Source organism: Aethalodelphis obliquidens, unplaced genomic scaffold (assembly GCF_003676395.1).
Source record: "Aethalodelphis obliquidens isolate GAN/ISIS:26980383/991018 unplaced genomic scaffold, ASM367639v1 scaffold24, whole genome shotgun sequence".
Lineage (NCBI taxonomy): Eukaryota > Metazoa > Chordata > Mammalia > Artiodactyla > Delphinidae > Aethalodelphis > Aethalodelphis obliquidens.
Genome location: NW_020837968.1, coordinates 17102043 through 17128943, shown reverse-complemented (window position 1 = coordinate 17128943; position 26901 = coordinate 17102043). Strand labels below are relative to the sequence as shown.

The window sequence follows — 26901 nt, the reverse complement described above, 5'->3', positions numbered from 1 at the left end:
AGCTGTGCTCGGAGTCTAAAGGCAGTGGAGCCACCGAGGGGTTTTAACCAGGGGAGTACGGGAGTCAGCCAGGGAGGCAGGCGAGCAGGGGTTTCCGAGAGGGAGAGGGGACGGCAGGGACGGCAGCACAAAGTCGGGGAGGGTGATGACAGATACGTGTTCATAGCTTTTGGCTTTGGGAGGTAAGTGGTGATCATCAAAAGCAGTTTCAGGAGAGTGGTCAGGCCATTAGCCAGATCGCAGAAGGTAAAGGAGTCCCAGAAAGATGCAGGGGCGTAGCTGCTGGGGAAGCCTGGCTCTGGGGGAAGGAGGGGAGGCGGGGAGGAGGTGGGTGGTCTGTGTGTTACCAGGTGGCAGGCCTAAGGCACCTGAAAGAGAGTGTGAAGAGAGGGGCCAGCTGATAGGCTGAGACTGCAGTTCAGAGCAGAGACGGGGAGGGCTTTTCTTTTGGACTGGAGGGAAGGGAGCAATGGGGGATTAGATTAGGGTGACTTCCTCGGGGCAGAAGTCTGGGGGGCATTTACTTTATCATCTGGTTCTCTCCCCCCGTGAAATCTCTCCCCTTCTCTTAAATCTTTTCTAAATTTGCTACGATAAGCATATAACATATCTTTTTTTTTTTTTTTAAGCATTATTTCTTATCCTGTGACTAAAAGTGAAGTTGTGAACTCCAGCTTCAGGCAGCGCGGCAGGTCAAAGTGCACCGGGAGGGGCAGAGCACCCGGAACAGTGGGAAAGGTTTGGAGCAGCCTGGGTGGACTGGGGGGAGCCTGCCTGCCCTTCCCCTCCCAATTTCTACCACTCCTGTATTTCAACCGTCTTAGCACCCTCCTCTCCCCTTCCAGTGGTCAGCCTACCCTCCCCCCACCCCACCCCTCCCATAGCAATCCCATGTCACTGGGAGCATCCAGCCCTCCCAAACCCAGTTCTACTGAATGGAGAAAATCACCACCCACCCCCCACCAGGGGAAGTGCTGCCTGTTCTTGGTTCCCGCTTCCTCTGGGCCCTGAGATGCTCCGCAAGCAGGAAAACTTAAACTCCTGCGAGTTGAATTTGGGAAATCCATCTTCCTATCGTTTCATGAGATAGCAGGCTGCCATTTGCCTCTCTCTAGTCGTCTGACATCTTTCCCTCCTGCGATTCCTCAAGGATTCCCCAGCAGCCGACCTGTGGTTTAGCTGCATGTCTTCCTGGCTCTCTCTTGTCCCCTCCACCAAAGTGACAGGCAGGTGGCAGGTGGAGCACAGACTTGCCGGTACCTCTTTCAGAGACCAAGCAGCAGTAGAAATTGGAGCTGACTTTCTGGTCCATTATCAAAGCTTCTGAATTGGATTTTTTAAAAGCTCTATAGTTCCACACTGAAATGGAGGCCAGCTGCCCTTTCCTCTCAATACCGGCATTTAGGGAGGGAGGGAGCGCGCCTGGCTAGAGTGGGACGGGATGTAACTGGGTGTGCTCACCGCTGGGCCCTCAGGAAGAGCGGCACCCACGTGCGATTGCCTGAGCGACTCTTTATTGAACAGTACATTTGCAAGAAGATAAGGCAACAAGGCAGTATCTGTACAGTGTCGCTAGCATTTACCCAAGGTGAAGCCAGGAAACACGTTCATGTGGTTTCCACGGGCGTCCCCCCCAATCCATGCACGAACGCTAGCGGTGAAGTCTGGGAAGGTTCGAGGCAGGCGGCGAACAGCTCTGCTGTCTTCCGTCACCGTGGGCTTGCAGACGGGACCCCCGGTTTGGGTCATCACTTCAGCTGAGCAACAGGAGCGTCCCTTCAGTATCGTAACGCTCAGTTTATAAGACCAGACGTGTGCGAGGACTTGAGACAGACACACTGTTAACCAATCAGTTTTATATAAAATCTGTCTCTTATTTAGCCCAAATGAGAGATGTGCTTCTCACCTGGCCTCTTCAGGTGCCTTCGTGATGCAGCATATTTTTCCATTTTACTCAAGGGAAATGGTAACCCCTGGACAGCTCTTTGGTACATGTCACAACTGTATTTTTAAACTCAAAGTTGCTTTAAATATTGCCGGCAAGGACCTTATGTCCTTTAAGGTTTGACTGAATGTTAAATTAAGCTCAGCTGTTAAATACCTCCCTGCATTTTTTTCCTGATTTAATATTGTTATAAACAGGAAAGTGTGTAAAAGTAAAGTGTATCCTATGTACAGATTGAAGGTTTTCTCTAAGTTTTTCAAGGGTTAAGTGACTCGCTTGCATTTAGTACGATTATATGCAAATCTTTTACATTGATATCTGAAAGTTCTGCTTTCTCAAGCAGATAGTATCATCATTTTCAGCTCTAATCATCAGTTTAAGTAAATGTTCCCATAAGTTCAAGATCCAGATAAAAAGTTTCTCTGTGGAGGCTTAGTCCGTGGCTGATTCTTTCATGAGAAGTCTTCAGGCAGATCAGTTATAACCTCAAAGTACTGAAAAACACAGCCACTGTGGGGAAGGAAAAAAACCAAATCAGTTCAGTGAGCATTCTTAGAATTAAAAGGCTATCTGAGTACCTACAGATTATTCTGGAAGATTGACTGTTGTACGAGAAAAGCTGATCAAGGGTTAAGATATCAGAGTATTAACTCACATTTTTTCTACCTGATTTCTAGAGTCTAGCTTTTTACAGGATCGTAAATCTGAATTAGGTGGTCATGAATCGTATTACAGGGTTGACTGAAACACGTGAAACGTGGAAAACACGAATTAGCATTTCTGTATCCCTGCCTCAGTGTCACATCAGAGGGTAGTTTGGATAGCCCTTAAACTAGTGGTTTTCAACCTCGGTTCTCTACTGGAGTAATCTGCGAACTTTAAATCAGACTCTAATGAAATTAGTCTGGGATGGGCCTGGACATCAGGACTTCTGCGAAGCTCCCCAGGACTGCAAGCTGCAGGCCAGGCTAACAATCGCTGCAAACTGAAGGAGAGGTCTTCTTCTGTCGCAGCCTCAGCGAAAAGAGAGTTGAGTGTGGGGAACTCCAGGGACCTGTGAAAGGCGAGGCTTAGGAAAGGAGGGAAAGCCGGTGGGTGAGATGTTTCTCAGAGGAAATGGGAGGATGGTCTGAGTAGGCTGGCCGCATAAAATAGTGGGAGGAATGAGATTTCCAGCCAGAAGGATAAAGGGGGCTGCAGTTTCCCAAACTTCACACGTGGCATGTTTAGGTCCCAATTGTATTGCCTCTACCTTAGACTGCAGTCTCAGGGGAGGGTTATTTCCTGAGCTACACAGAGTTTTAAGCAAGTTAGTGTTCTTTGGAAGCAGCTAAAACGTATTTTGCAGTTGGCTCGCGTTACTTTAAAATGCATTGATACCAGAGTGAAAGAGCTATTTAGTTGCTGGCTTCCTCCAGAGTTCGAAATTCAATGGAAGGCGGCGCCAGTCCCTCACCCTCGTCCTTCTTACCACTCTGCTCCTCTCTGGTCCCTGGGACTTGGTCGTTCCTACCCAGCACTGGCCACCCAACCCCAGTCTCTGTAGCCTGTGTTGCTCCAAGCTCAGTTCCCCCTTGGACAGAGGAAATGCAAGCTGGAGCCGGGCAAGGATGAAAAGTAAGCCCAGCTGGCTTCCTTCTTTGAAGTGAGAGAACTTTCTGTCTTCAGATGACAAGAGAACATTTTTGCGCTTTGCTTTCTGTGGAATTAGCATGCCAACTGAATTTCGAGTGATCGTTTCAGAGGTGCCCATTGCTGGGGTTCCAGACACATGAGCACAATCATTATATATGGTAAGCTTATCTACTATTGTTATTTTATTTTAAAGGTGGAGGAAGTAGAGAAGAGTAATTTGTGCAGAAAGTATTTTAAGTAGATCTAAGAATGACAGCTCTTCCCAAGACCCACTTACATTTCATCCACAGGGTTTCTTTGCATAATAAGCATCTTCTCCCATGCATGCGAATTAGCAGGTCATTTTTCTAAGAGGGATTCTGCAGCCACCCTCTTCTTCTTTTAACCTTGTGCTATTCTCAAGGCAAAGCTTCTGGGAGGAGGGACCAGGTGTGTTTTCTTGGACTCGAGAACCAATGGGTAGTTGGGAAATGACTGCCAGTAGAGGTGCACTCTGGGATCTTACAACAATTTACAGCCTGACCCTGACAGACCAAAAGCCACAGATCTCTGTCGCCCAAGTTGCAGCCCTTCTCCCCTCCGTCCCCTAGGAGTAGGGGCTGGGAAGCTGCTGACTTACAGAGATAAGGTCAAGCTGGATCATACCAGTATCCTCGGGGTCCAGCCGCTTAAATATCCCTGTGGAGGCAGAAACAGGATGTCATATAAGTGAGCTGCAACAGAGGTCACATTATCCTTTTCCCCAGCCTGGCAGCTGAGTTCACTGAATGACACAAGTTACGATTCCTTCCCTCTGTCCCCAAATTAAAGAAGGATTTTCATTCTCAACTGGACAGACACGTCTCTGGCTCACCCGTGAGGATGGTTTCACCCGTGGGGAAAGGCAGGCTGCTTTCGTACCGAGAGAACTGAAATGGGCCTTTACCCAAGTGGGCACTTACTGAATAGTGTTTCCAGTCGAAACAAACACCTAACAAAATTGTCAAAATCGATGACGAGCTGGTCATCTGCGAACCGAGCAACGATGACTTGGTGGAGCTGACAGGGCATCTTGAAACCTGCAGTTAAATGGACATGCAGACCAATTGCCAAGTGTTCGACTGCACCCTGGGGCTCTGTTCATGGGCTCTGGACCCGGAAGATGAGAGTTATGATGGCTTTGGTCCCCTGGCTGCTCTGCTGTGAGACTTTATTTTGCAAAGCCAGTGCCTTCTGCCATTGCTTCTGTTTCCACACTGTTCACCTCCACCCTGCCTCTCTCCTTTTTGGTTTTTTTTTTGCATTTTAATATTTATATATTATTTATTTAGGCTGCGCCGGGTCTTAGTTGCGGCATGTGTGTGAGATCTGGTTCCCCGAACAGGGATCGAACCCAGACCCCCTGCATTGGGAGCGCGGAGTCTTACCTACTGGACCATCAGGAAGTCCCGTCTCCTTACTAACACGTAAGACTTTCCTTGCCTGTTCCTACTTTCATGGTCAGGCTATTTCATGCTATCGATCCTATCTCCTTTTCTGTCTGTCTCTCTCTGAATCACCTTGGAGACTAGATTCTTCCTGGATGTATGTGGCAGAAACTGTTCATGCTAAACTAATATGAATTCTCCCTTTTTCCATAGTTGTAGAATTTTTAACAGGCCATGGCTGCCTAGAATCAAGGCTGCCTTTCCCAGCTTCCCTGGCAGCCCTCTGAAGCCTTGTGACTAAGTCCTGGCACTGGGATTTGTGTACAGAGTGACATGTGCCCTTAAAGGCAAGGAGCCCCTCTTTCCCTCCTTCTGTCAGCCCATTGCTAGAACGTGGTTGTGGTGACAAGCTGTCCCCGTCCTGCAGATACGGGTGACGATCTAAGGGCTGGTGACACAGTATGAGAGAAGGAGCCTGGGTCCCTGACAGCAGGAGACACCGTCTGGCCTTGGATGGCTTGAGCTTGAATCGTTATGTGAGAGGAAGGTGTATCTTGTTTAAACCACTTATTTGGGGTCTCTGCTGCAGCATTACATCCCAACGAATGGACAACCTCATACTGTCATATTTGTCCCCTAAGCACACCAGTCTCCCACTCTGCTGGTCTCCCACAGCTGGTGTCCCTTTTACTGACATCACATGCTGCTAAGGACTCACCCAAGGGTGGAACTGGACATCGCACTTCTGCCTGACCAGCCCTGCACCCGAACGGACGAGGGCAGGGTGTGTGGGTCTGCTGAAAACTGGCTTTGCCTGCGACCCGCTGGGGCCCTTGGAGGGAAACTGAGATTCCAGACGGCTTAGAGGGCAGAGCGTCCTGGACTCCATTTCATTTTACCAATTAGTCTTTAAAAGGCGAATGAAAAGGATGTGTTTGTACTGAACCAGCACCTACTCTATTTCATAGCTTACCAAACTTTGTATCGTATAGAATAAGTTTTCACATATTCTACAGATAAAAGAAAGAAAATACAGTTAGGAAGTGTTACCTGCTTCTTCTAATGCTTTCCGCATCTCATAGGAGTTCATGGTTCCGGACCTGTCCACGTCGATCTCCCGGTAAATTTTCTGAAACATGCAAAATAGTTAGAAAACCATGACCCAGAAGGTGGCAAGTTACCTCTCTGTGCTGTGTGCTAAGTGGGGCTGAAGTTCTTCCAGCTCCATGCCTCTAGTTTGGCCTTGGAAGCATCACCCATGTTTCTGCCTTAAAGAGTATTTTGTCTCTCCATGAGCTAGTTTATAAATACGCCCATCAAATCACCTAGCCAACTACATAAGCCCCTGTTATTATCCTCTGTAATTTTTGTACTTTAGCTGTCAAAAACCCCAACTACAAGCGGCTACATGGCCTTTTCAGGACACTTGATGGTGGCTTTTAGATGACCCCCTTTCCGGTCAGTAAGGCAGGGAGTAAACCACGTCACTTGCGAAGTCTTTGTTTTTCCTGTTTGCATTTGCCCAGCCCTGTCTTCACCCATTCTGAGCTCCGTTATGAGTACAATCCCCTCTGCTTGGAGATGCTCCTCCACCGTCCTAAAGAGCTGCTGCGTCCAAAAGTACGTGCATGGCGCGTTGCCCACACAGACCCACCGCCCCTGCCGCCCGGCCCTCCTGGGCTCTCACTTGGTATTTCTGAATCTTGGTCCAAAGAATGTAGAACTCCTTCAGACCCAGCTTGCCACTCCCATCCGACTGCCTGCAGTTAAGGAAAGCTCCCAGAGTCTGGGTTCACGTGGGCCGTGGCACCTGGTTTGTCCTCTCCCCTGGAGCATCTGGTAACCACAGTTCAATCACGAGAAGCTCTCGCAGAAGGACCCTTTTCCTGCTCTTCACACTGGCTAGACCTCCATCTGAGGGCTGGTGGAAGGGCCCAATAGAGACCTGCTGGTTCCCCGACACTGTGTGCTGATGGGTCTGGGGGTGCTATGCAGCTGGCCCCAGTTCCTGCTAAGAAGGAGCTGTTGGAGGATATGCAGAGGCTTCAGATGGCTTCTAATGGCTGCGCCCTTGCCCATTTAGGGAGTATCATTATTTCTAAGAGGCCTTCTGTGAGGGGAGCTACACAGCAGGTGCCATGAGCCCACCAGATGAAACTTCATAGAAGCTTAAGCCATCCAGGCCATCCTTGCCCAGCACCTCTCAGTAAGCAGCAGGGACAGCAGATGGACGATGAGTCGGCCTCAGGGCCAGGTGGTGGCCTGGGAAGGAGCCAGAGCAAGAGGAAGGAGAGTGCTCTTGGAGGGTAGGCCCCTATCTTATGAATCAGGAAGAAAATCATGACTGGGGAAAGCATTCACATCAGAAGTATCATGGTAGGGACTTCCCTGGTGGCACAGTGGTTAAGAATCCATCTGCCAATGCAGGGGACACGGGTTTGAACCCCGGTCCGGGAAGATCCCACATGCCGCAGAGCAACTAAGCCCGTGCGCCACGACTACCGAGCCCGTGTGCCTAGAGCCCGCGAGCCACAACTACTGAGCCCACGTGCCACAACTGCTGAAGCCCGCGCGCCTATAGCCCAGAAGAAGCACTGCAATGAGAAGCCCGTGCACCGCAACGAAGAGTAGCCCCTGCTCGCCGCAACTAGAGAAAGCCCATGCACAGCAACGAAGACCCAACACAGCCAAAAATAAATAAATTAAAAAAAAAAAAAAGTATCATGGTTTAGGGACTATTTCCCTAGAGGTAACACATCCAAGCTGCGCTGGGCAGAGAACAGCGGGCATGCTGTCAGGAATTCCCTGCAGGAACCCCTCCGCCTGTGGCATCTCACATTCCCTCAGCTGAAGTCCCTCGAATTCCCTACTAAGGGAGGTCAGCGCTGACAACGGTCCTACGCCTCGGCCAGTAGGGACAGCTGGCCGCTGTGCAGGGGAGGAGGCCTGTGTTTGTATCTTCCCGGAGTGAAGTTTCAAACTCTCCCAGCCTCTGTCCTGCGGGGCCCATTAAAGGATACGTCGAGCATGTCAACCATGATTTTGCAGGTCTCTATGCTGAAGCCGTCTGACTTGATATCTTGGCCTAGGAGACAAAAATAAGTGTGACAGGAACATCTTCTAGAGCAGTACTGTCCAATACAACCTTCTACGATGGCAGAATATTCCGCATCTGCACCCTCCCATGTGGGAGCCACTTAAATTGTTTTAAATAGCTGCACGAGGCAGGTGGCCACCATACTGGGACAGTGCAGAGGCTGTGTGACATCTGCCTGACTTCTCTGTATATTGGCCATGGGCATACGGAGTTATAATAAGTGCTTTTTAAATAAGTAAGAGAATGCTAAGAGTCTGGGCCTTGAAGTGTTCATAAGATGCAGAGTCACCTGTGGAGCTAGCGGGCGCCCCGCGTGTTTATTCTAGGCAGGGCCCTGAGAGAGGAAGAGGTTTACTTAACTGCCTGTCTGCAGGCATTCAGGGGACCTCTGTGTCCCCAGCTGGGTTAGCCAGAGGGCCAGAGCCTGTCCGCAGCCTGTGCTCTCCTAGGCGAGTCACTCACTGGTTGAGTCCCGTCTAGTTGGTGGTCGACAGGTGGCGTGAGAGCCTTGTCACAGATGTGAGTCTGTCCCCACAGCCTTCAGGGGAGCCCACCCTTTTCATCATGTCCTTGTGGAAGGTTAGGACGTAACCTGTCTCAGAGCTGCTGTTCTGGGCTCTGATCCCGTCTGGGGTGTGGGTGTGGGCTGTGCCTGGGGCCCTCGGGCAGGAGTCGTCACTGGGTGTGGAGCGGGGAAGGGTACCGAGCTCCGGGGCTCGGGTGAGGCTACTGCCGCGCCCCCAACAAGCAGCAACAGAATCCCAGCGTGGCCCGATCCCTCCCCTCCCCCTCCCCGCATCTGTGCAGAAACAATGGGGCTCAGTGTCCCTGGGTTCATGACAACCACACAGCTTAACAGGCTGTGACCTCACTCGTGCCTGGTGGCCTCGAGGGTAAACACCATCTTCTCATCACCCCCAGATTGGAGGAGGGGCGCCGAGGACCAGGGTCCGCCTTGGGGAAGCCCCACCCTGGCCGCTGGACCCCCTGGCTGCAGCTCTGCGAAGAAGCTCAAAGGCAGCCTTTTGTTTGGAGGCCCCCGGGCATGGATCGGTCACACGTGGTTCCTGTGAGGGACCACATGCGTGTCGTTCACGTGCACTGTGATGGAAGACCCCACTGGCCTGGATCCTTCTTTGGCTTCAAGAGGAGGATTTTTATCTCTTGGGGTTGGGCCAGAGTGAAGTCCACGGGACTTCTGGAGACGATCCCAGGCTGACGCTCGGCCCTGACGACATACGCTCTGGTTTCGGATCCAGGCTGAGAACTGATACCGTACAGACCCCTGCTCAGTGGACTGCTGTCTTATCACAGCAGCACAGTTCTGGTGCTAACTCGAGGGGGAGAAGAGCAGTGTGTGGGGGTGCTTTCTCCCCACCCCCTGCAGCGGTGATCAACACTGGGGAGGTGGACGGTCCATCCTTTGATATTTTTTGCTTAAGAAACAGTTTCACCTGAAAAGGTGCGTGAGGACCATGGCTCTCCAGCTCCTTCTCAAGTCTCCACCCAGTTCTGTCCGTTCTGTATAGACGCCCATCGGCCTGGGCTGAGGGCCGTCACTTCTGGAGCCTTGAAGCCACTTGCCTGGCCCACTGGCTCAACGGAAGTGACATTTCTCCCATCAAGAACTGGCTCGACCAGGCTCCCTTAAACACACATTTGGGAGATGAGCCTTTTTAATGCCACCCCCTTAGCTGGAGTGGAAGACGGACCCCTTATTTTTCCATTCTGGCTCATCAGTGAGCTGTCGTCACTCTGTCAGTGGTTCCCCACTAAATACGGCCGGGAATCCAGGGAGGGGATGCTTTCTGGCTCCCATCACGCTTTTTCTTAGCAATTAATCATCATAAGAGTCACCGTATATACAGAGCCCAGGCTTTGTTCCTACACATCATCTCACTTAAGACATTCAACCACTCTGAAGAGGTTAAGTAATAATATGCCTATTTTGCAGATAAGGAAGCAAGAGTCAGGGAGATTATCTAACAGAGCTAGTAAGTGGTGGAAACCCGGATGTGATCATTGACCTCTAGACTCCAGAAACCTCCGCCCTTTTTTATCACATCGGGGAGAACCTCCTTCATCCGGTTCCTTGGTGGTGACGGTGGCGTTTAAGCAGGAGTGGGGGTGACGGTTCAGCCACAGCCGCTGAGCCGGGGAAGGGGAAGGGTCACCGTGTCCCCTCACGTTGCAGAAGCAGGATGAGGGATGTGCGAGGGGTGGGTACTTACGCCTTGCCAGAACTCTTCTCAGGATTGTCTGCAACTCAAAGGCAGAGATCTCTGCATCCTGTGGAGATGCAACCAGAGCGTCATTATTGGCTCCCTTGGGGCTGCGTGAAGCGCGGAGCAGCGGACGTGTAACGGGTGTCCACTCTGGCTGAGCCCGCGAGGTGCATTAGAGCTGGGGCGGGGAGGGGTCTGTGGGCGTGCATTTCTAACAAGTCCCCGGGATACGCTGCTGCCACCACCCCCCAGGCCGCACAAGGAGCACAGCCACAGCCCAAGTTTCTGATAGTGTTTTAATACACAGCGTGCTCCAGGCAGAGTTCGTTCGCCATTGCTCTGCTGTAGAGAATATGAAGAATAAATTCTCCATTCTACCCATGTTTGTGGTCTTTTGACTCAGTTCTCTATACCCTTCCTCGCACCCAGCATGCCTTCCTCTCCCTTTAAAACCCAGATCTGGCTTCCTGCAAAGCTGGCTGGGACCGGCTGTCTCCAAGAATTGGCCCAGCACTTTTTCTGTGGCCCTTGATGTCACAGCTCCTCAGAAGTGGTGCGGGTACCTCTGTTCACTTACACATATTGTGTAACTGGGGGACAAGCCCCATTATTTAAGACCAAGACTGACATTGTGCGTTCTTGGGGTGTGTGTGTGTGCGTGTGTGTTTCAATCAGTGGGGAAGTATGTCTCTACGATGCCCCTTCCCTTAGAAACCAGGAGGGAGGGAGGGAGGCAGACAGGCGGGCGGAGGCATGGGGCAGGTGGCACCTGCTTCAACTCTGATGAGGAGGCCCAGGTAAGCCGATGGTGGACACTCGAGAGAGCTAGTGTGCTCCATATATGGAGGAGAATGACTTTGTTTGGAGTCGTTGGAGGAAGAGGCCTGCTAACTTTGTAGCGGACGGAAGCCTAGATGCCTGAGGGATTTCTTTTTTAAGGACAGGGAAGGCTGACACTCTCTCTGTTGCTTGCATCCTTGAGACTTGAAAACCCTCCAAGTCCCCAAATATTTTCGTGGCAATCAAAGAGAAGGGGTTGAGTTCCACGTCTCAGCTGCAGCGGCACAGAGCAAACAAAACAGCCACAAGGAGAGGCCCAGAGTCCTCAGGCAGGAGGATCACAGCCAGAGCCGACCCCCGACGGCAGAAGCCCCTGGCGACTGACGTGCAGAGGCCCTGGGGAGGCCTTGGGTAAGGAATCTGAGCGGAAATCCCAGTTATGTTTGTAATTCCTCTTTGCTTTTTGTTCAGTTTGTTTCCTTTCCCCCCCTTAGACTGAAGTCTCCTTGAGGGCAAAGATGGTCTCTTCCTTTGCGTCAAGCAGGGCGCACAGCACAGAGGTTTGGGGAGCACTTACCTCTCCTGCCAACTGGGCAAACAGCCTCCTGAATCCATCATCGATGTCGTCCTCGCTGACATCAATCTGGAAGGTGAGGCACAGAAGTGAGACGCAGTGACCAGCGGGCGCCTGCTCTCCCTTCCGAGGTGGCCTCCACCGCCACCTCAGTTACCCTCTCTCCCTCTCAGGCCTGAATTCTAAGGTTACTGGGATTGAGACATAGGACAGTGTGAGGAAGGAGTTTTTTTTCCAGTTAAAACACATAAGAGGGACAATAAACTATGTGGGAAGGAGTTACACTCTAATTTCTCACATAGGCGTCTTCTCCAACATTCCACCAAAACGGCCTTTTATGATCTAAGTAATGGGGACTCAGAAGTGTAAAGACGAGCTGGCGGGGTCTCGAACGACTCTGAACGTGGCGAGAGCACAGCCGTGAGGCCCTTGGAAATGGCTCCACGTCTCACTGAGTACACGGAGCTTCAGCAGCTGAGGAATAACCATCATCAGGCCGCTGCGGGCACCAGGACAGGGGGAAGAGCGCTCCTTCCCATCTGTGTGCTATCCTTCCTCAAATCTGGACGCTTAGGTTGGGTCTGGAATTCCTGAGTTGCAGTCCTCAAAGCCCTCAGGATTTACCACTGAATCACAACTCCCAGAACTCTAGGGAACCTGAGAAATCTTGTCATGCAACGTTTTCATTTTGTTGATGAGAAAACTGAGGGCCAGAAAGGGGAGTGACAAGACCGCCCACTGCTCAGAGCAGCCTGGTGTCCCATCCTCCAGGCACCCCGTGCGTGTGGGCTACATCCAGGGGACCGTCCAGCCCCACGCAGCGGCCACAGCCGGTGCAGGAGGCGCTCTCGGACTCCCAGGCCAGGGCTGCACCCTAGTTTCAAGCTCTGCTCGTGAAATCCTAGGGGCCTCCTGAACCCTTGGGGTTATTTTCTGCTCCACCGCTCCTGGGTTGTTCAGGACAGAGCGGGTGAAGCTCAAACAGTACGGTACCTCTTCAAGGTTGGCCTCGATTTCGTCGTCGACAACTCTGGAAACAGAAGGAAACTACGTGTCACTGAAAAGGGAGCGTTGCAGAAATCCCGGCTAAAATGAAACTGCGCCGTTAAACCCAGCATGGGGTGGGCACAGGGGTTTTTTCTGCATCCCAAGTTTCTGTGACAACACATCCCCTACAGCAGAAATTACAGTTAGAGATGATCCAAGGAAGTGTCCTGGCTAAAACAACTTGAGAGTCAGAACTGTTTTGTTTGCTAGTTTTCAGTCTTCATCGAAGAGCACAGGCTTCCCAGGCTCTACGGTGCTGGCGCTCTGGCCTGGAGGGACAGCTTTTAGGCTCCCTCTGAAACGCCCTTTGCCGTCATAAATCTTCACACTGAGAATCCTGCAGTGTACCCTGCTGCCTACTTGCTCTGCCGAGGGTGGGAGAAGGCAGGGAGGCCTGGGTAAGATTTCAGCTGAAGCTCAGGCCCTGGCTAGTTTATCCCACACACAGTCCTGTGTGCAGGGCTGGGTCCTTCTGCTCCACAGAGAGGGAAATTCCTTCTCTGCTGTGCATGGTCTTGGAGCCCGGCGATCCCTGCCCCTCCCGCCCACTGCCCGCCCCCCTCCATCCCACATGGATCTGAGCATGTGGCCCAAGGTCAGAGGGGGACATGGCAGCTGCCACACCCCCTCTTCCCACACCCTGGTCCTCTGGCGTCCAGCCTCCTATCAGTTCTAGAGGGTCTCCAGGGCCTTCCAGTAAATCTTGTGCTTAAGTTGCCCAAGGCTGATTACATCTCACGCAGTCAAGGGCCCAGCTGAACAGACACGGTTAAGCCAGCAGCCATTGTGAATTGAGCCAAAAATGGTCCCTGAACGGCGGGGCTCCAGTGAGGACGGGGGAGCGCCTGGAGACATCTGAGGGACCGCTGGGATTGGCACTTAGACCCTCGGCTCTGCCAGGCTGGTGGGCTGGGGACGCAGGGATTCTACCAGCACTGCCCCAAATGACAGGCATTTGCAATTTGCTCTACAACCATCCCTTTCTCATCAGAAAGATCCCGAGTGTCTATTTTCTTTGCTGACCCGAGGACAGCACTAACGTTCTTCGATACCTCAAGTCCTCACGCTAAGCCTTCGAAGCGGGCGGGTACTACAGAAAAAGAAGCTGACGCGGGGGTCCAGGCGGGGCAGGAACAAGGCGTGGGGACGAGGAGGATTGAACGACCTACTGGTAGTCAGCTTTCTTCTCGGAAAAGACCCGGATGCAGAAGTCCCCGTCCTTGTTGGGCTCGAAGGTGGACGGCACCAGGATGTACTCCCCCGGGGGCAGCTTGAAGCGGTTGAGCACCTCCCGCAGGTTGATGAAGGTGTCCGACCGCTCCCTCGCTCGGTGAGTCAGGAAGAAGCTCTTGCTGAGGTGGACGTTGTTCTGTCCTGTCAACTGGTGAAGAAACAGGAGCAAGACGGAGTGGAGGGTGGAAAGGGCTCCAAGCACCGTCCTCTCCACTCATCGAGACAAGAAGCTCACGGCGACAACTCTGCATCATCTTAGATGAAAAGCTAACTTTCTACCCCAAACACGAGCTCAGAGGCACACACAGCAGGAGACCCACATTCACCCCGTCTTCAGATGCCCTATCTCTCCACTCGGAGGACAGAGGTCCTCAGCCTTCCCCTTATGACTCAGGGGCATTAAAGTGCCCTCGGCCGGGATCCACTCAGTTCTGTGTGGTATAGACACACTGACGCAAGCAGCCAGGACCGCGGCGAGGAGGGGGCCCAGCTCTCAAATGTGGGGTGTCAGTCTGACCACGGCATCCACAAAGGCCCAGCACGCCACCAACTGCCCTGTCCTGTGTGTCGACTTGAATAACTGTGGCCTTTAAAAACACACACTGCGACTGTGTGTCTCACCAGCTCGGTTAAGCCTAACTGTGGGCCTACTAAGTGCTCTCACATATCACCGCGCATCCCAATAGTCTGGCAAGGTAGATGGTTGACCAGTTTTACTGACGAAGAAACTGAAGTCCAGAGAGGACAGGTTAATTGCTCAAGGTCACACAGCTTGCAAATGGCAGAGCTGGGAATGGGGTCCAGGCCTCTTTCTGTGCTCCCCCATCTTATAATACCACCGCAGGGCTCATCATTTCCCTTTAGGCCTGTTTTAAGAGCACTACAGGACTCCAGGAAGAGTCTCCTGCAGCCCCTGGACCACGGACCCTCCACCCGGGACTAAATGTGTGCAGCGGCTTTGCCAGGTCTGGGGAGACAGCACGCCCCGTGGCAACTGCCCCAGCTGCCTTACCCTGTGCTTAGACCCTGGGATCTAGGACCTGAGCAACCTCACTGCAGCCCAGAGGGGCTGGGGACTCATCCTTCATCGCCACCAGCCCCTGCCCAGGCTTCACAAGACCCCCGAGCCAGCAGTCTAAGCCTCTTCCTTGTTGGTGAACCTGAGCCCGCAGGGACAGCGGCTGACGTGAGCCAGACGTACCTCCTCTGGAATCTGCAAATAAAGGAGAACACGCTGAATTCAGACTCTGGAAAAGCTCCAGAAAGAAATGTCACCACTGAGATGGTCTCCTTTGCTACCCCCCTTTCTCTGTAGCTTTACCAATAGGAACTAAATCAACCCAGTAATTATTTCCCAAGGAACGCAACGTATTCCCACATTTTAAAAAAAATCTTGGGCTTCCCTGGTGGCGCAGTGGTCGGGAGTCCGCCTGCCGATGCAGGGGACACGGTGTTCGAGCCCTGGTCTGGGAAGATCCCACATGCCGCGGAGCGGCTGGGCCCGTGAGCCATGGCCGCTGAGCCTGCGTGTCCGGAGCCTGTGCTCCGCAACGGGAGAGGCCACAGCAGTGAGAGGCCCGCGCACCGCGATGAAGAGTGGCCCCCGCATGCCGCAACTAGAGAAAGCCCTTGCACAGAAACGAAGACCCAACACAGCCACAAATAAATAAGTAAAAAATAAAAATAAAGGAATTCCCTTAAAAAAAAAAAAATCTTATGAGCCGGCGATAATGTACATGAGCCCTTAGCACCGTGCTTAACTTATAGAGCAAGAAACCGAGGCCTGGAGCTGTGAAGTGACCTGGCTGACCTGGCTGAGGTCACCCAGCTGCCTGTAGCAAAGCCCACACCCCACCCTCGCCGCCAGGGAAAGCAGGGCTGGAGGAAGCAGCACAGGGACACAGCTGCCCCCCGGGGCTGGGGGCCAGCAGGTGCTGGTTCGAAGCTGCTGCCGGCCACATCCATCTGTATTTCCTCAAGCAAGTCGCTTCCCTTCTCTGGCCTCAGTTTCCTTATCTCTAAAATGGGACAGGTGCTTCTTGGCTCTGAAAGCCCATGGCTGGATTTCCAAGTCCGGGCTGTGTGTCACAATTCAGTCTGCATTTTTCTTGCAGCTATTCTGTCCTAGATCTGAAGTCCTCAGCTCCTACTTCAGAGACTGAGAAGCTTGGAATTATGTGCTTTTTTTTTTTTTTTGCGGTACACAGGCCTCTCAGTTTTGGCCTCTCCCGTTGCGGAGCACAGGCTCCGGACGCGCAGGCTCAGCGGAATGGCTCACGGGCCCAGCCGCTCCGCGGCACGTGGGATCTTCCCGGATCGGGGCACGAACCCGTGTCCCCTGCATCGGCAGACAGACTCTCAACCACTGCGCCACCAGGGAAGCCCTTATGTGCATTTTTAGAAATGATGGTGCTTGCCCAGCTCCACCTGTTGGTGGGTGAGCAGGCAGATCGTCGCCCCACGGGCGGCAGCCGCGTTTCCCTGCTGGGTGAAGTGAGCAGACAGCCTTCTCCCCGACACTGTGTCTGACTCCTACGCGCCGTGCTGGGAGCCCGGCTCTCAGGGTTCGGTGGGAGACCTGATGTGTAGTATTTGCTAATTTCCATGCTGTACATACTGCCCCCTCCCTGCCGTGGCTGTCTTCAGGCTGCCCACGTGACCTCACTGAATGTCAGGCTGGGAAGAGTGGGCCGGTTCCAGCACATCACTGCGGCCCGCCCATCACACCAAAGTGCACCCCACTTGAGCGGCTCTGAAGTCTTCCTGCACCCCGCTTCTCCCACTGCTCACCCCAGGCCAGGAGCAGCTCTTCTCTGTGCGGGAGAAGGGAGAGGGGAAGGGACCGGGCCCAGCGTGTTGGGTCAGTTGGTTCGGAATGAAAGGACATGGGGGCAGTGAGAGCGCCTGTGTTGGGCGTGGGGCTCTAGCCGGCTGAGCCCTGGTGGGGGCAGAGGACCAACTGCTCCCCTGCCCCGAGCACGGGCTCTGCCCAGCGGGACGGGACCTGCTGGCTCAGTTCCTGCCCTCACAGTGGCTCCGGACATGGTCCAGCACACTCTGTCCTCGCCTTACATCTGTTCTGTCCTTTGGAGATTGGTGGCCAGCCAGAGTGCCAGGCCTGGGGGAAGTGAGAAGGGACACGGAGGCCACTTGAAAGAGCGGGACTCTCCGGAAGCTGGCTGCAGGGGAAGGGGGGCGGGGGCTCCTGGTGACCCAGACCAATTGCAGGGACCTCCCTGCATGAGTCTCTTAGGACTGGCCCGGCCCATGGCTTTGCTTTTCCTTGGCCAAGCTCCCGGCCTGGGGTCCCATCTCCAGGTCTGCCTCTGGGGTTGGCCTTCCTCGCAGGGGCTGACACGAGCCAAGGTGGAAGGGAAGGAGGAGCCCCAGCCCTGTGGACGCCCCTCCCATACCTCATAGATGCCAAAGCCAATGGTGTGCATGTCCTCGCCCATCTTCCTCTGCCGCCGCCGGTGCTTCTGGATGAGACCCACCAGGAAGGTGCAGCCGTTCTCCCCATCCTCCTGGTCTTCGTCCTCCTCCTCCAGCTTGATCAGGTACTGAGGGTTCATCCAGAAGGTATCTGTAGCCAGAAGGGGCGGGGATCAGTCACTCAGACCGCAGGAGCCCAGCGTGAACAGGTGTGCATGGGGGGACGAGGGGACGAGGCTGCGCTGGTCGCAGGGGTTGGAGGCTGCTGGGAGAGGGGTGAGGATGGGCAGGTGGGGGTATGGCAGGGCAGAGGAACCAGAGACCAGGGCTGGCTGGCAGCCCGTCCGGGTGGCAACAGGCCATGAGCAGTGGAGGGCTGGGGGTTTGTCTGAACCTCACGGGAACCTAAATTAGAAACTCCCCTTTGCAGTTCTCTCTCGCTCGCCCTCAGGCTGGCTGGGCTTGGAGGCATCCTGGAACAGGGTGGTCAGAGCTGAGGCCCAGATCTCCTTTGGCTCAGCTGTGATATCTCCCCGTGGTATCTTCTCACCAGGCTCTAACTCGGGGGTTAGAGATGGCCCAGCTGGCCTGGCTGGGGGGACTTGGGGACTAGGTTTGCACCCCCCTCAATGAACCCAGGGGCCAGGAACATCCTGTGCCCCGTCTCAGCCTCTTGTTCTGTGTCCCCGTCCTCCTGGGCCTGTCCCCTTGCCCACTCCCATGGTGTCTCTGCCCTCCCAACTTTCAAAACCAACTTGCAGGAAGGAGCCGAGATTCATTCATCTTAAGGATAATTAATGTGATCTCCTTCCTTTACCTACTAACATTCTACTTGTGGAGATAAAGGTATCTAGTGTAGGGTTTGGCCAACTATGGCTCTATGGGCTGCTGGCTGCCTGTTTTTACAAGTAAAGTTTTATTAGAACACAGTCATCCTATCTGTTCATTTAAGTATGGCTGCCTTCGGGCTACAGCAACATTTGAATAGTTGCCATAGAGACTAGATGGCCCACAGAGCCTAAAGGGTCAACTCTCTGGCCCTTAAGAGAGAGTCTGCCAACCCCTGATCTAGTGGGTAGGAGACATAGTCTTATCTGAGGCAGAGGACCATCCCAGCACCTCTGGAACTTGCTTGGTGGCTGCATACATGAGATGAAGGATTAAAAGCACCAGAGCTGGGCTTCCCTGGTGGTGCAATGGATAAGAATCTGCCTGCCAATGCAGGGGACCCAGGTTCGATCCCTGGTCCGGGAAGATCCCACATGCCACAGAACAACTAAGCCCGTGTGCCACAACTACTGAGCCTGTGCTCTAGAGCCACAATTACTGAAGCCTGCGTGCCTAGAGCCCATGCTCCGCAACCAGAGAAGCCACCGCAATGAGAAGCCTGCGCACCGCAAGGAAGAGTAGCCCCCGCTCGCCACAACTAGAGAAAGCCTGCACACAGCAACAAAGACCCAATGCAGCCAAAAAAAAAAAGCACCAGAGCTAGAGGCACCAATCTGCTAGTCCCAGTCTGACTACTTGCTCTGTGGCCCAGGTATGCCACTGAGAGCCTTGGTTTCCTCATCTGCAACAAGAGAATCAATATATGACCATGAATTGCCATTGCAGTACTTAAAGACTGACTCCACAGTCAGACTGCTCGGGTTCAAATCCCAGGCACAGTGAAGGCTGTGAGGCCTTGGGCAAGTCACTTAACCTCTCCAAGCCTCAGTCCCCTCATCTTAAAGATGGAGATGATAATAAAGTGCCTGCCTCAGAAGGCTGTTGTGAGGATTAAATGGAGTAAATATATTAATAAATCACTTAGCACAATAAATCCTAGCACCCAATGTATGTTTCATAATTGGCAAATGTCATCATGATGGGACAATTTCTGAGTGGGAGAGGGCAGGGGAGGACTGGGCCATTGAGGCAGAAGGGTCAGGGGAATAAACAAACGATAAACCAGAGGAGGAGTCCTTGCCCCCATCTGAGCAGGACCCCATCAACATCTGCTGAGTGAATTGGGCACAAGAGGATTGCCAGGCAACAACCAGGGTCTGGATGTGCAGAGGTCCAGTGGGTGAGGTCCCCCTGCTGGGCTAGGCCGCGTGGGCTTCGTGTGGATAAAGTAGCCCATGGGGGTTTCCCTGGTGGTGCACTGGTTGAGAGTCCGCCTGCTGATGCAGGGGACACAGGTTCGTGCCCCAGTCCAGGAAGATCCCACATGCCGCGGAGCGGCTGGGCCCGTGAGCCATGGCCGCTGAGCCTGCGCGTCCGGAGCCTGTGCTCCGCAACAGGAGAGGCCACAACAGTGAGAGGCCCGCGTACCACAAAAAAAAACAACAAAAAAAGTTGCCCATGGGTATGAAGTGGGATTGACGCTGCCTCAGTGGGCGAGGCCGTGGCATCAGGGAAGCTGGAGAGGAATCACAGAAACAGCACGTCTTGGGTTCTGCGTGGGCAGGGAGACAAGTGAGTGCAGAAGGCAAGGGGCTGAGGGGACAAGAAGGGTGTTGAGGTGGAGACTCAGGGAGAAGAGGCAGAGGGTCCTGGAGGGTAGGAGCGGCCAGGATGGGGTGCAGCACACCAGGGTGGGACGGTGGCAGGGTGCTCACTCGGGTAGTTCCTGCAGCCGCCCGCGGTGGAGCCCCGCCTCCAGTTCCCATCCATCTTGGTGAGTTTCCACTTCTTGTAGGTGTCACTGGTCAGCGTGTCAGGGGTCAGGTTGCAGATCTCCAGGCGGGAATAGTGCCTCAGGAAGTCGTTGAAAGACATCCTGCAAAAGCAGGGACGCAGCACCCAGGTTGCCGGAGGACACGATGATAAGCCTGGACCTTCCGCCCAAGGCCAGACTAGCACCCAGTCAGGGCCAGGCAGAGCTGCTAGGAGACAGCACCTCAGGGCCACATGGCCACCAGGTCCGCCACTGGAAGGCGCCAATTCTAGTCCTGGTGCTACCCCCTTCTAGCCAGGTGACCTTCAGCAAGTTACTTAAGCCTCTGTGAAACTCAGAACCCTCATCTGTAAAAATGGGGGCCACGTGCATCAAATGAGACAAAATACGGCTGCTCATTTGGTAAAACGCCAGTACTGTGCAGACGTAGGTGGTCCCAGAGTAGCACAGACACAGCCGCGTGGGCCCCACTGCTACTCTCCAAGGGAGCCATTTCTTGAGGCCTCGGGATGAATCTCTAGGAACTGGTTGGGAGAAAGGCCCACCTTCCCCCTCTTTTCTCTTGGGACCTGAACATGCCTGCAGGAATTCTTAGCCTTCTCTGCTGAGCTGCTCAGCTTTGAAACCCTACTGCTGAGATGGACAAACTGAAGAGGTTCAAGAATTGTTTTGTTCAAGGTCTTATAGTGAATTTAAAACAACAACAAAACCAGGATCCCACGCCCCTGCTCCCTCAACACGATAATCTCACTCATTTTCTAGTAAAGATCAGACACCTCTTTCCCTAACGCCTAAGAATCTTACCAGAATTCCCCATCCTCCTGCCGCCTGGTCAGCCTTTCCCTCTCCTCTGGGTCAATAGTGGTCCAGTTTGGGCAGCTGGAAAACCAAGCAATGGGAGAGGCATTAGAAACTAGTGTGGGACGATGACTTCTCCCCAAGATGCCCCAAAGTTGAGGACCGGGGACATGGTCTCCCACCTGAGGGCTCAGACCCCAGTAAGGGAGGGAAGTAACACACGGGTGGCTGAGAGGTACAGGGCAGCAAGGTGAGAGGATACATTGTCCTGGAAGATGGTGGCAAGGAAGATTCCAGAAGATGAACACAGCCCATCAGAGAGACATGAAGTAGCATCAGTGGCCCAAACTGAGATGGGCCTGTCAGCTCTTTTAAGGGGCGATTGGAAATTCGATGTAGGGGAGGGGCGCTCATCTTGGTCTCTGTGGCTGGCCTGCAGTCCCGGGCAGGCGTCTCTATGCCATGGCAGAGGCTGCCAGGGAAAAGGTGAAGAACCGTGGGTGCTGGGCTGTGGAGGGGCACGGGGAGACGGGAGCAGAGGAAGACCATGAGAGGGGCTCACAGAGTTCACCCCAGAGAGTCGAAGGTCTAACAGGCCTACCAGGAACCCTGGACATCAACAGAAGGACTTCTCTCTGGTCACAGGCACAACGTTCACATCCTTGGGATAGAACGAGTGCTTAGGGGAGGAAGGGTGTATTTTTTCCCTGAAGATCCAATAGCAAGGTGACGCCGAGCTAGGGAAGGGAGGAACCATGAGGTGATGAAAGGATGAGCATCCCAGGAGCCCTTGTAAAGGCACCCAGACGGCTGGAGTGCACTGCTTAAGAGCCTAGAGGGCCACCAGCCCCCGGGGTCCCACTCGGGGTGGCCTGTGCTCTCGGGGATTTATTCTCAGCACGGCTACCATGCCCCCCCTCCTCAGCTCCCCAGAGACCCCTGGAAAGAGTGCCCGCACGCCGGCTCCCGAACCTGCCCTACTCACTTGTCGTTCCACTGCCCGGTCCACTCCACCTCTCCCCAGGGATTCCGGATGCGGATCAGCTTCTGCAGGCTTCCTCTGCTTTCCACCTGCAGGAGGGGTGGGGGAAGGAGAGGAGAGAGATGTTGAGTTCAAGCCAGGCCTGGAGGTTCTCCGGCCCAAAGCCCCTTTTTCTCCATGAGCCAGGGGCAGGAGGCGTCAAGTCCATGTAATAAGGGGGATCGCAAAAGGGAGAGGGCCTTGACTCCCAGACCCTCGCTGCTGCTCGTCTTGGTCAGCTCCCAGGGTCTGGCCCTTGGAGGACCAGGGCTCTTTTTTTTTTTTTGCGGCACGCGGGCCTCTCGCTGCTGTGGCCTCTCCCGTTGCGGAGCACAAGCTCCGGACGCGCAGGCTCAGCGGCCATGGCTCACGGGCCCAGCCGCTCCGCGGCATGTGGGAATCTTCGCGGACCGGGGCGCGAACCCGTGTCCCCTGCATCGGCAGGCGGACTCTCAACCACTGCGCCACCAGGGAAGCCACAAGGACCAGGGCTCTTTAACCTCTATCCTGAGTCTGAGGCACAAATGTGCTTGTTCTAGATGCTGAATTGGCACGTCACCTCTGAACCTTAGTTTAACTAACTATAATAGCATGTACTTTAGTCACGGGAGCTCCATCAAATGAACACTGGTGATGACAAGCAAATGCAGTGCATGAATCTTGATTGAACCCTGGACTGGGGGCATTGAGGGTACTCTAAAGGACATTTTGGAGCAACTGGGAAAATGTTTACATGGACTATATATTAGATCATGCTATTGAATTAATGTTTATTTCTTCAGCATGAAAATAGTACTGGGATTATGTAAGAGAGTGTCCTTATGGGTAGGAGATAAATGCTGAAGTATTCAGGAGTGAAGCGTCTGTTGTGACATCTGCAATTTACTTCCAAATGGTTCAGAAAGGAAGTACACATACATAGAGACAAAACAGATGTGGAAAATTTCAACCACTGTTGAATCTGGAGAAATAGCATTTGGATGTTTATTATACTATTCTGTCAACTTTTCTGTAGACTTGAAATTTTTCGAAATAAAAAGATATATGCGGTGGTGTTAAAAAAAAAAAGAGAGAGAGAGAGGGCACTGCACATGTCAGAAGACCTGGGATCTAGTCCGGGTTTTGTAATTAACAGTGGATGGTGGCTACCTTATAGTATAAAAACAAACAAACAAAAACCGCCAGCAAAATCCAGGACAGCGACCTGCTTGGACACAATGTGTCAGGTGCAGTCTGAGTGCTTTACATATATTAACTTGTTTGAATCACCTCAACAACCTGCAATGGATGTTATTTTTTTTTAATTAATTAATTAATCAATTTTTGGCTGCGTTGGGTCTTCGTTGCTGTGCGTGGGCTTTCTCTAGTTGCGGCGAGCGGGGGCTACTCTTTGTTGCAGTGCGTGGGCTTCTCATTGCAGTGGCTTCTCTTGTTGTGGAGCACGGGCTCTAGGCGTACAGGCTTCAGTAGTTGTGGCACGTGGGCTCAGTAGTTGTGGCTCACGGGCTCTAGAGCGCAGGCTCAGTACTTGTGGCGCACGGGCTTAGTTGCTCCACAGCATATGGCATCTTCCCGGACCAGGGCTCGAACCCGTGTTCCCTGCACTGGCAGGCGGATTCTTAACCACTGCACCACCAGGGAAGTCCCTACAATGGATATTATTATTACTGTTTCTAATTTAAATCTGAGGAAACTAGGGGGCAGAAGAGAGCTTAAATAACTGCCCAAGGCCACACAGCTGGCAAGCAGAGTCAGATTTGACCACTACAGTAATGGGGCACCAATGCTTCTGTGAGATCAAATGTGAAAGCACTTTGTTTGTTTGTTTTTTTTGTTAGTTTCAGCTTCACAACAAAATGAATCAGTTATATATATACATATGTTCCCATATCTCTTCCCGCTTGCGTCTCCCTCCCTCCCACCCTCCCTATCCCACCCCTCCAGGCGGTCACAAAGCACCGAGCTCATCTCCCTGTGCTATGCGGCTGCTTCCCACTAGCTATCTACCTTACGTTTGGTAGTGTATATATGTCCATGCCTCTCTCTCGCTTTGTCACAGTTTACCCTTCCCCCTCCCCATATCCTCAAGTCCATTCTCTAGTAAGTCTGTGTCTTTATTCCTGTTTCACCCCTAGGTTCTTCATGTCATTTTTTTTCTTTAAATTCCATATATATGTGTTAGCATACGGTATTTGTCTCTCTCCTTCTGACGTACTTCACTCTGTATGACAGACTCTGGGTCTATCCACCTCATTACAAATAGCTCAATTTCGTTTCTTTTTATGGCTCAGTAATATTCAATTGTATATATGTGCCACATCTTCTTTATCCATTCATCCGATGATGGACATTTAGGTTGTTTCCATCTCCGGGCTATTGTAAACAGAGCTGCAATGAACATTTTCGTACATGACTCTTTTTGAATTATGGTTTTCTCAGGGTATATGCCCAGTAGTGGGATGGCTGGGTCATATGGTAGTTCTATTTGTAGTTTTTAAAGGAACCTCCATACTGTTCTCCACAGTGGCTGTATCAATTTACATTCCCACCAACAGTGTAAGAGGGTTCCCTTTTCTCCACACCCTCTCCAGAATTTATTGTTTCTAGATTTTTTGATGATGGCCATTCTGACTGGTGTGAGATGATACCTCATTGTAGTTTTGATTTGCATTTCTCTAATGATTAGTGATGTTGAGCATTCTTTCATGTGTTTGTTGGCAGTCTGTATATCTTTGGAGAAATGTCTATTTAGGTCTTCTGCCCATTTTTGGATTGGGTTGTTTGTTTTTTTGTTATTAAGCTGCATGAGCTGCTTATAAATTTTGGAGATTAATCCTTTGTCAGTTGCTTCATTTGCAATTATTTTCTCCCATTCTGAGGGTTGTCTTTTGGTCTTGTTTATGGTTTCCTTTGCTGCGCAAAAGCTTTTAAGTTTCATTAGGTCCCATTTGTTTATTTTTGTTTTTAATTTCCATTTCTCTAGGAGGTGGGTCAAAAAGGACCTTGCTGTGATTTATGTCATAGAGTGTCCTGCCTATGTTTTCCTCTAAGAGTTTGATAGTTTCTGGCCTTACATTTAGGTCTTTAATCCACCTTGAGCTTATCTTTGTGCAGGGTGTTAGGGAGTGATACAATCTCATACTTTTACATGTAGCTGTCCAGTTTTCCCAGCACCACTTATTGAAGAGGCTGTCCTTTCTCCACTGTACATTCCTGCCTCCTTTATCATAGATATGGTGACCATATGTGCGTGGGTTTATCTCTGGGCTTTCTATCCTGTTCCAGTGATCTATATTTCTGTTTTTGTGCCAGTACCATACTGTCTTGATTACTGTAGCTTTGTAGTATAGTCTGAAGTCAGGAAGCCTGATTCTTCCAGCTCCGTTTTTCGTTCTCAAGATTGCTTTGGCTATTCGGGGTCTTTTGTGTTTCCATACAAATTGTGAAATTTTTTGTTCTAGTTCTGTGAAAAATGCTAGTGGTAGTTTGATAGGGATTGCATTGAATCTGTAGATTGCTTTGGGTAGTAGAGTCATTTTCACAATGTTGATTCTTCCAATCCAAGAACATGGTATATCTGTCCATCTATTTGTATCATCTTTAATTTCTTTCATCAGTGTCTTATAGTTTTCTGCATACAGGTCTTTTGTCTCCTTAGGTAGGCTTATTCCTAGATATTTTATTCTTTTTGTTGCAATGGTAAATGGGAGTGTTTTGTTGATTTCACTTTCAGATTTTTCATCCTTAGTGTATAGGAATGCAAGAGATTTCTGTGCATTAATTTTGAATTCTGCTACTTTACCAAATTCATTGATTAGCTCTAGTAGTTTTCTGGTAGCATCTTTAGGATTCTCTATGTATAGTATCATGTCATCTGCAAATAGTGACAGCTTTACTTCTTCTTTTCCAGTTTGGATTCCTTTTATTTCCTTTTCTTCTCTGATTGATGTGGCTAAAACTTCCAAAACTATGTTGAATAAGAGTGGTGAGAGTGGGCAACCTTGTCTTGTTCCTGATCTTAGTGGAAATGCTTTCAGTTTTTCACCACTGAGGACGATGTTGGCTGTGGGTTTGTCATATATGGCCTTTATTATGTTGAGGAAAGTTCCCTCTATGCCTACTTTCTGCAGGGTTTTTATCATAAATGGGTGTTGAATTTTGTCAAAAGCTTTCTCTGCATCTATTGAGATGATCATGTTTTTTCTCCTTCAATTTGTTAATATGGTGTATCACGTTGATTGATTTGCGTATATTGAAGAACCCTTGCATTCCTGGAATAAACCCCACTTGATCATGGGGTATGATCCGTTTAATGTGCTGTTGGATTCTGTTTGGTAGTATTTTGTTGAGGATTTTTGCATCTATGTTCATCAGTGATATTGGCCTGTAGTTTTCTTTCTTTGTGACATCCTTGTCTGGTTTTGGTATCAGGGTGATGGTGGCCTCGTAGAATGAGTTGGGGAGGGTTCCTCCCTCTGCTATATTTTGGATGAGTTTGAGAAGGATAGGTGATAGCTCTTCTACAAATGTTTGATAGAATTCGCCTGTGAAGCCATCTGGTCCTGGGCTTTTGTTTGTTGGAAGATTTTTAATCACAGTTTCAATTTCAGTGCTTGTGATTGGTCTGTTCATATTTTCTATTTCTTCCTGATTCAGTCTTGGCAGGTTGTGCCTTTCTAAGAACTTGTCCATTTCTTCCAGGTTGTCCATTTTATTGGCATAGAGTTGCTTGTAGTCATCTCTCATGATCTTTTGTATTTCTGCAGTGTCAGTTGTTACTTCTCCTTTTTCATTTCTAATTCTATTGATTTGAGTCTTCTCCCTTTTTTTCTTGATGAGTCTGGCTAATGGTTTATCAATTTTGTTTATCCTTTCAAAGAACCAGCTTTCAGTTTTATTGATCTTTGCTATCGTTTCTTTCATTTCTTTTTCATTTATTTCTGATGTGATCTTTATGATTTCTTTCCTTCTGCTAACTTTGGGGTTTTTTTTGTTCTTCTTTCTCTAATTGCTTTAGGTGCAAGGTTAGGTTGTTTATTCGAGATG

At 51.4% G+C, this 26901-nt stretch overlaps 1 protein-coding gene across 2 annotated transcripts in view; it reads right to left on the bottom strand.

Annotated features, from left to right (window-relative positions):
- Nucleotides 1-1492: 1492 nt before the first annotated feature.
- The window catches only part of CAPN2 (calpain 2), a 62730-nt gene continuing 37321 nt past the window's right edge, over nt 1493-26901 (bottom strand). For both annotated transcript variants that reach the window (XM_027122279.1, XM_027122278.1), the window contains 15 exons: nt 21820-21905; nt 20841-20915; nt 19978-20138; nt 17356-17525; nt 15144-15155; nt 13879-14090; nt 12656-12692; nt 11666-11731; nt 10315-10372; nt 8007-8071; nt 6674-6742; nt 6037-6115; nt 4522-4638; nt 4200-4258; nt 1493-2455 (listed from right to left, as the gene is read on the bottom strand). In XM_027122279.1, coding sequence (XP_026978080.1) covers nt 2432-2455; nt 4200-4258; nt 4522-4638; nt 6037-6115; nt 6674-6742; nt 8007-8071; nt 10315-10372; nt 11666-11731; nt 12656-12692; nt 13879-14090; nt 15144-15155; nt 17356-17525; nt 19978-20138; nt 20841-20915; nt 21820-21905 — 1290 coding nt within the window. In that variant the 3' untranslated portion in view covers nt 1493-2431. The remainder of the gene's footprint in view (nt 2456-4199; nt 4259-4521; nt 4639-6036; nt 6116-6673; nt 6743-8006; nt 8072-10314; nt 10373-11665; nt 11732-12655; nt 12693-13878; nt 14091-15143; nt 15156-17355; nt 17526-19977; nt 20139-20840; nt 20916-21819; nt 21906-26901) is intronic.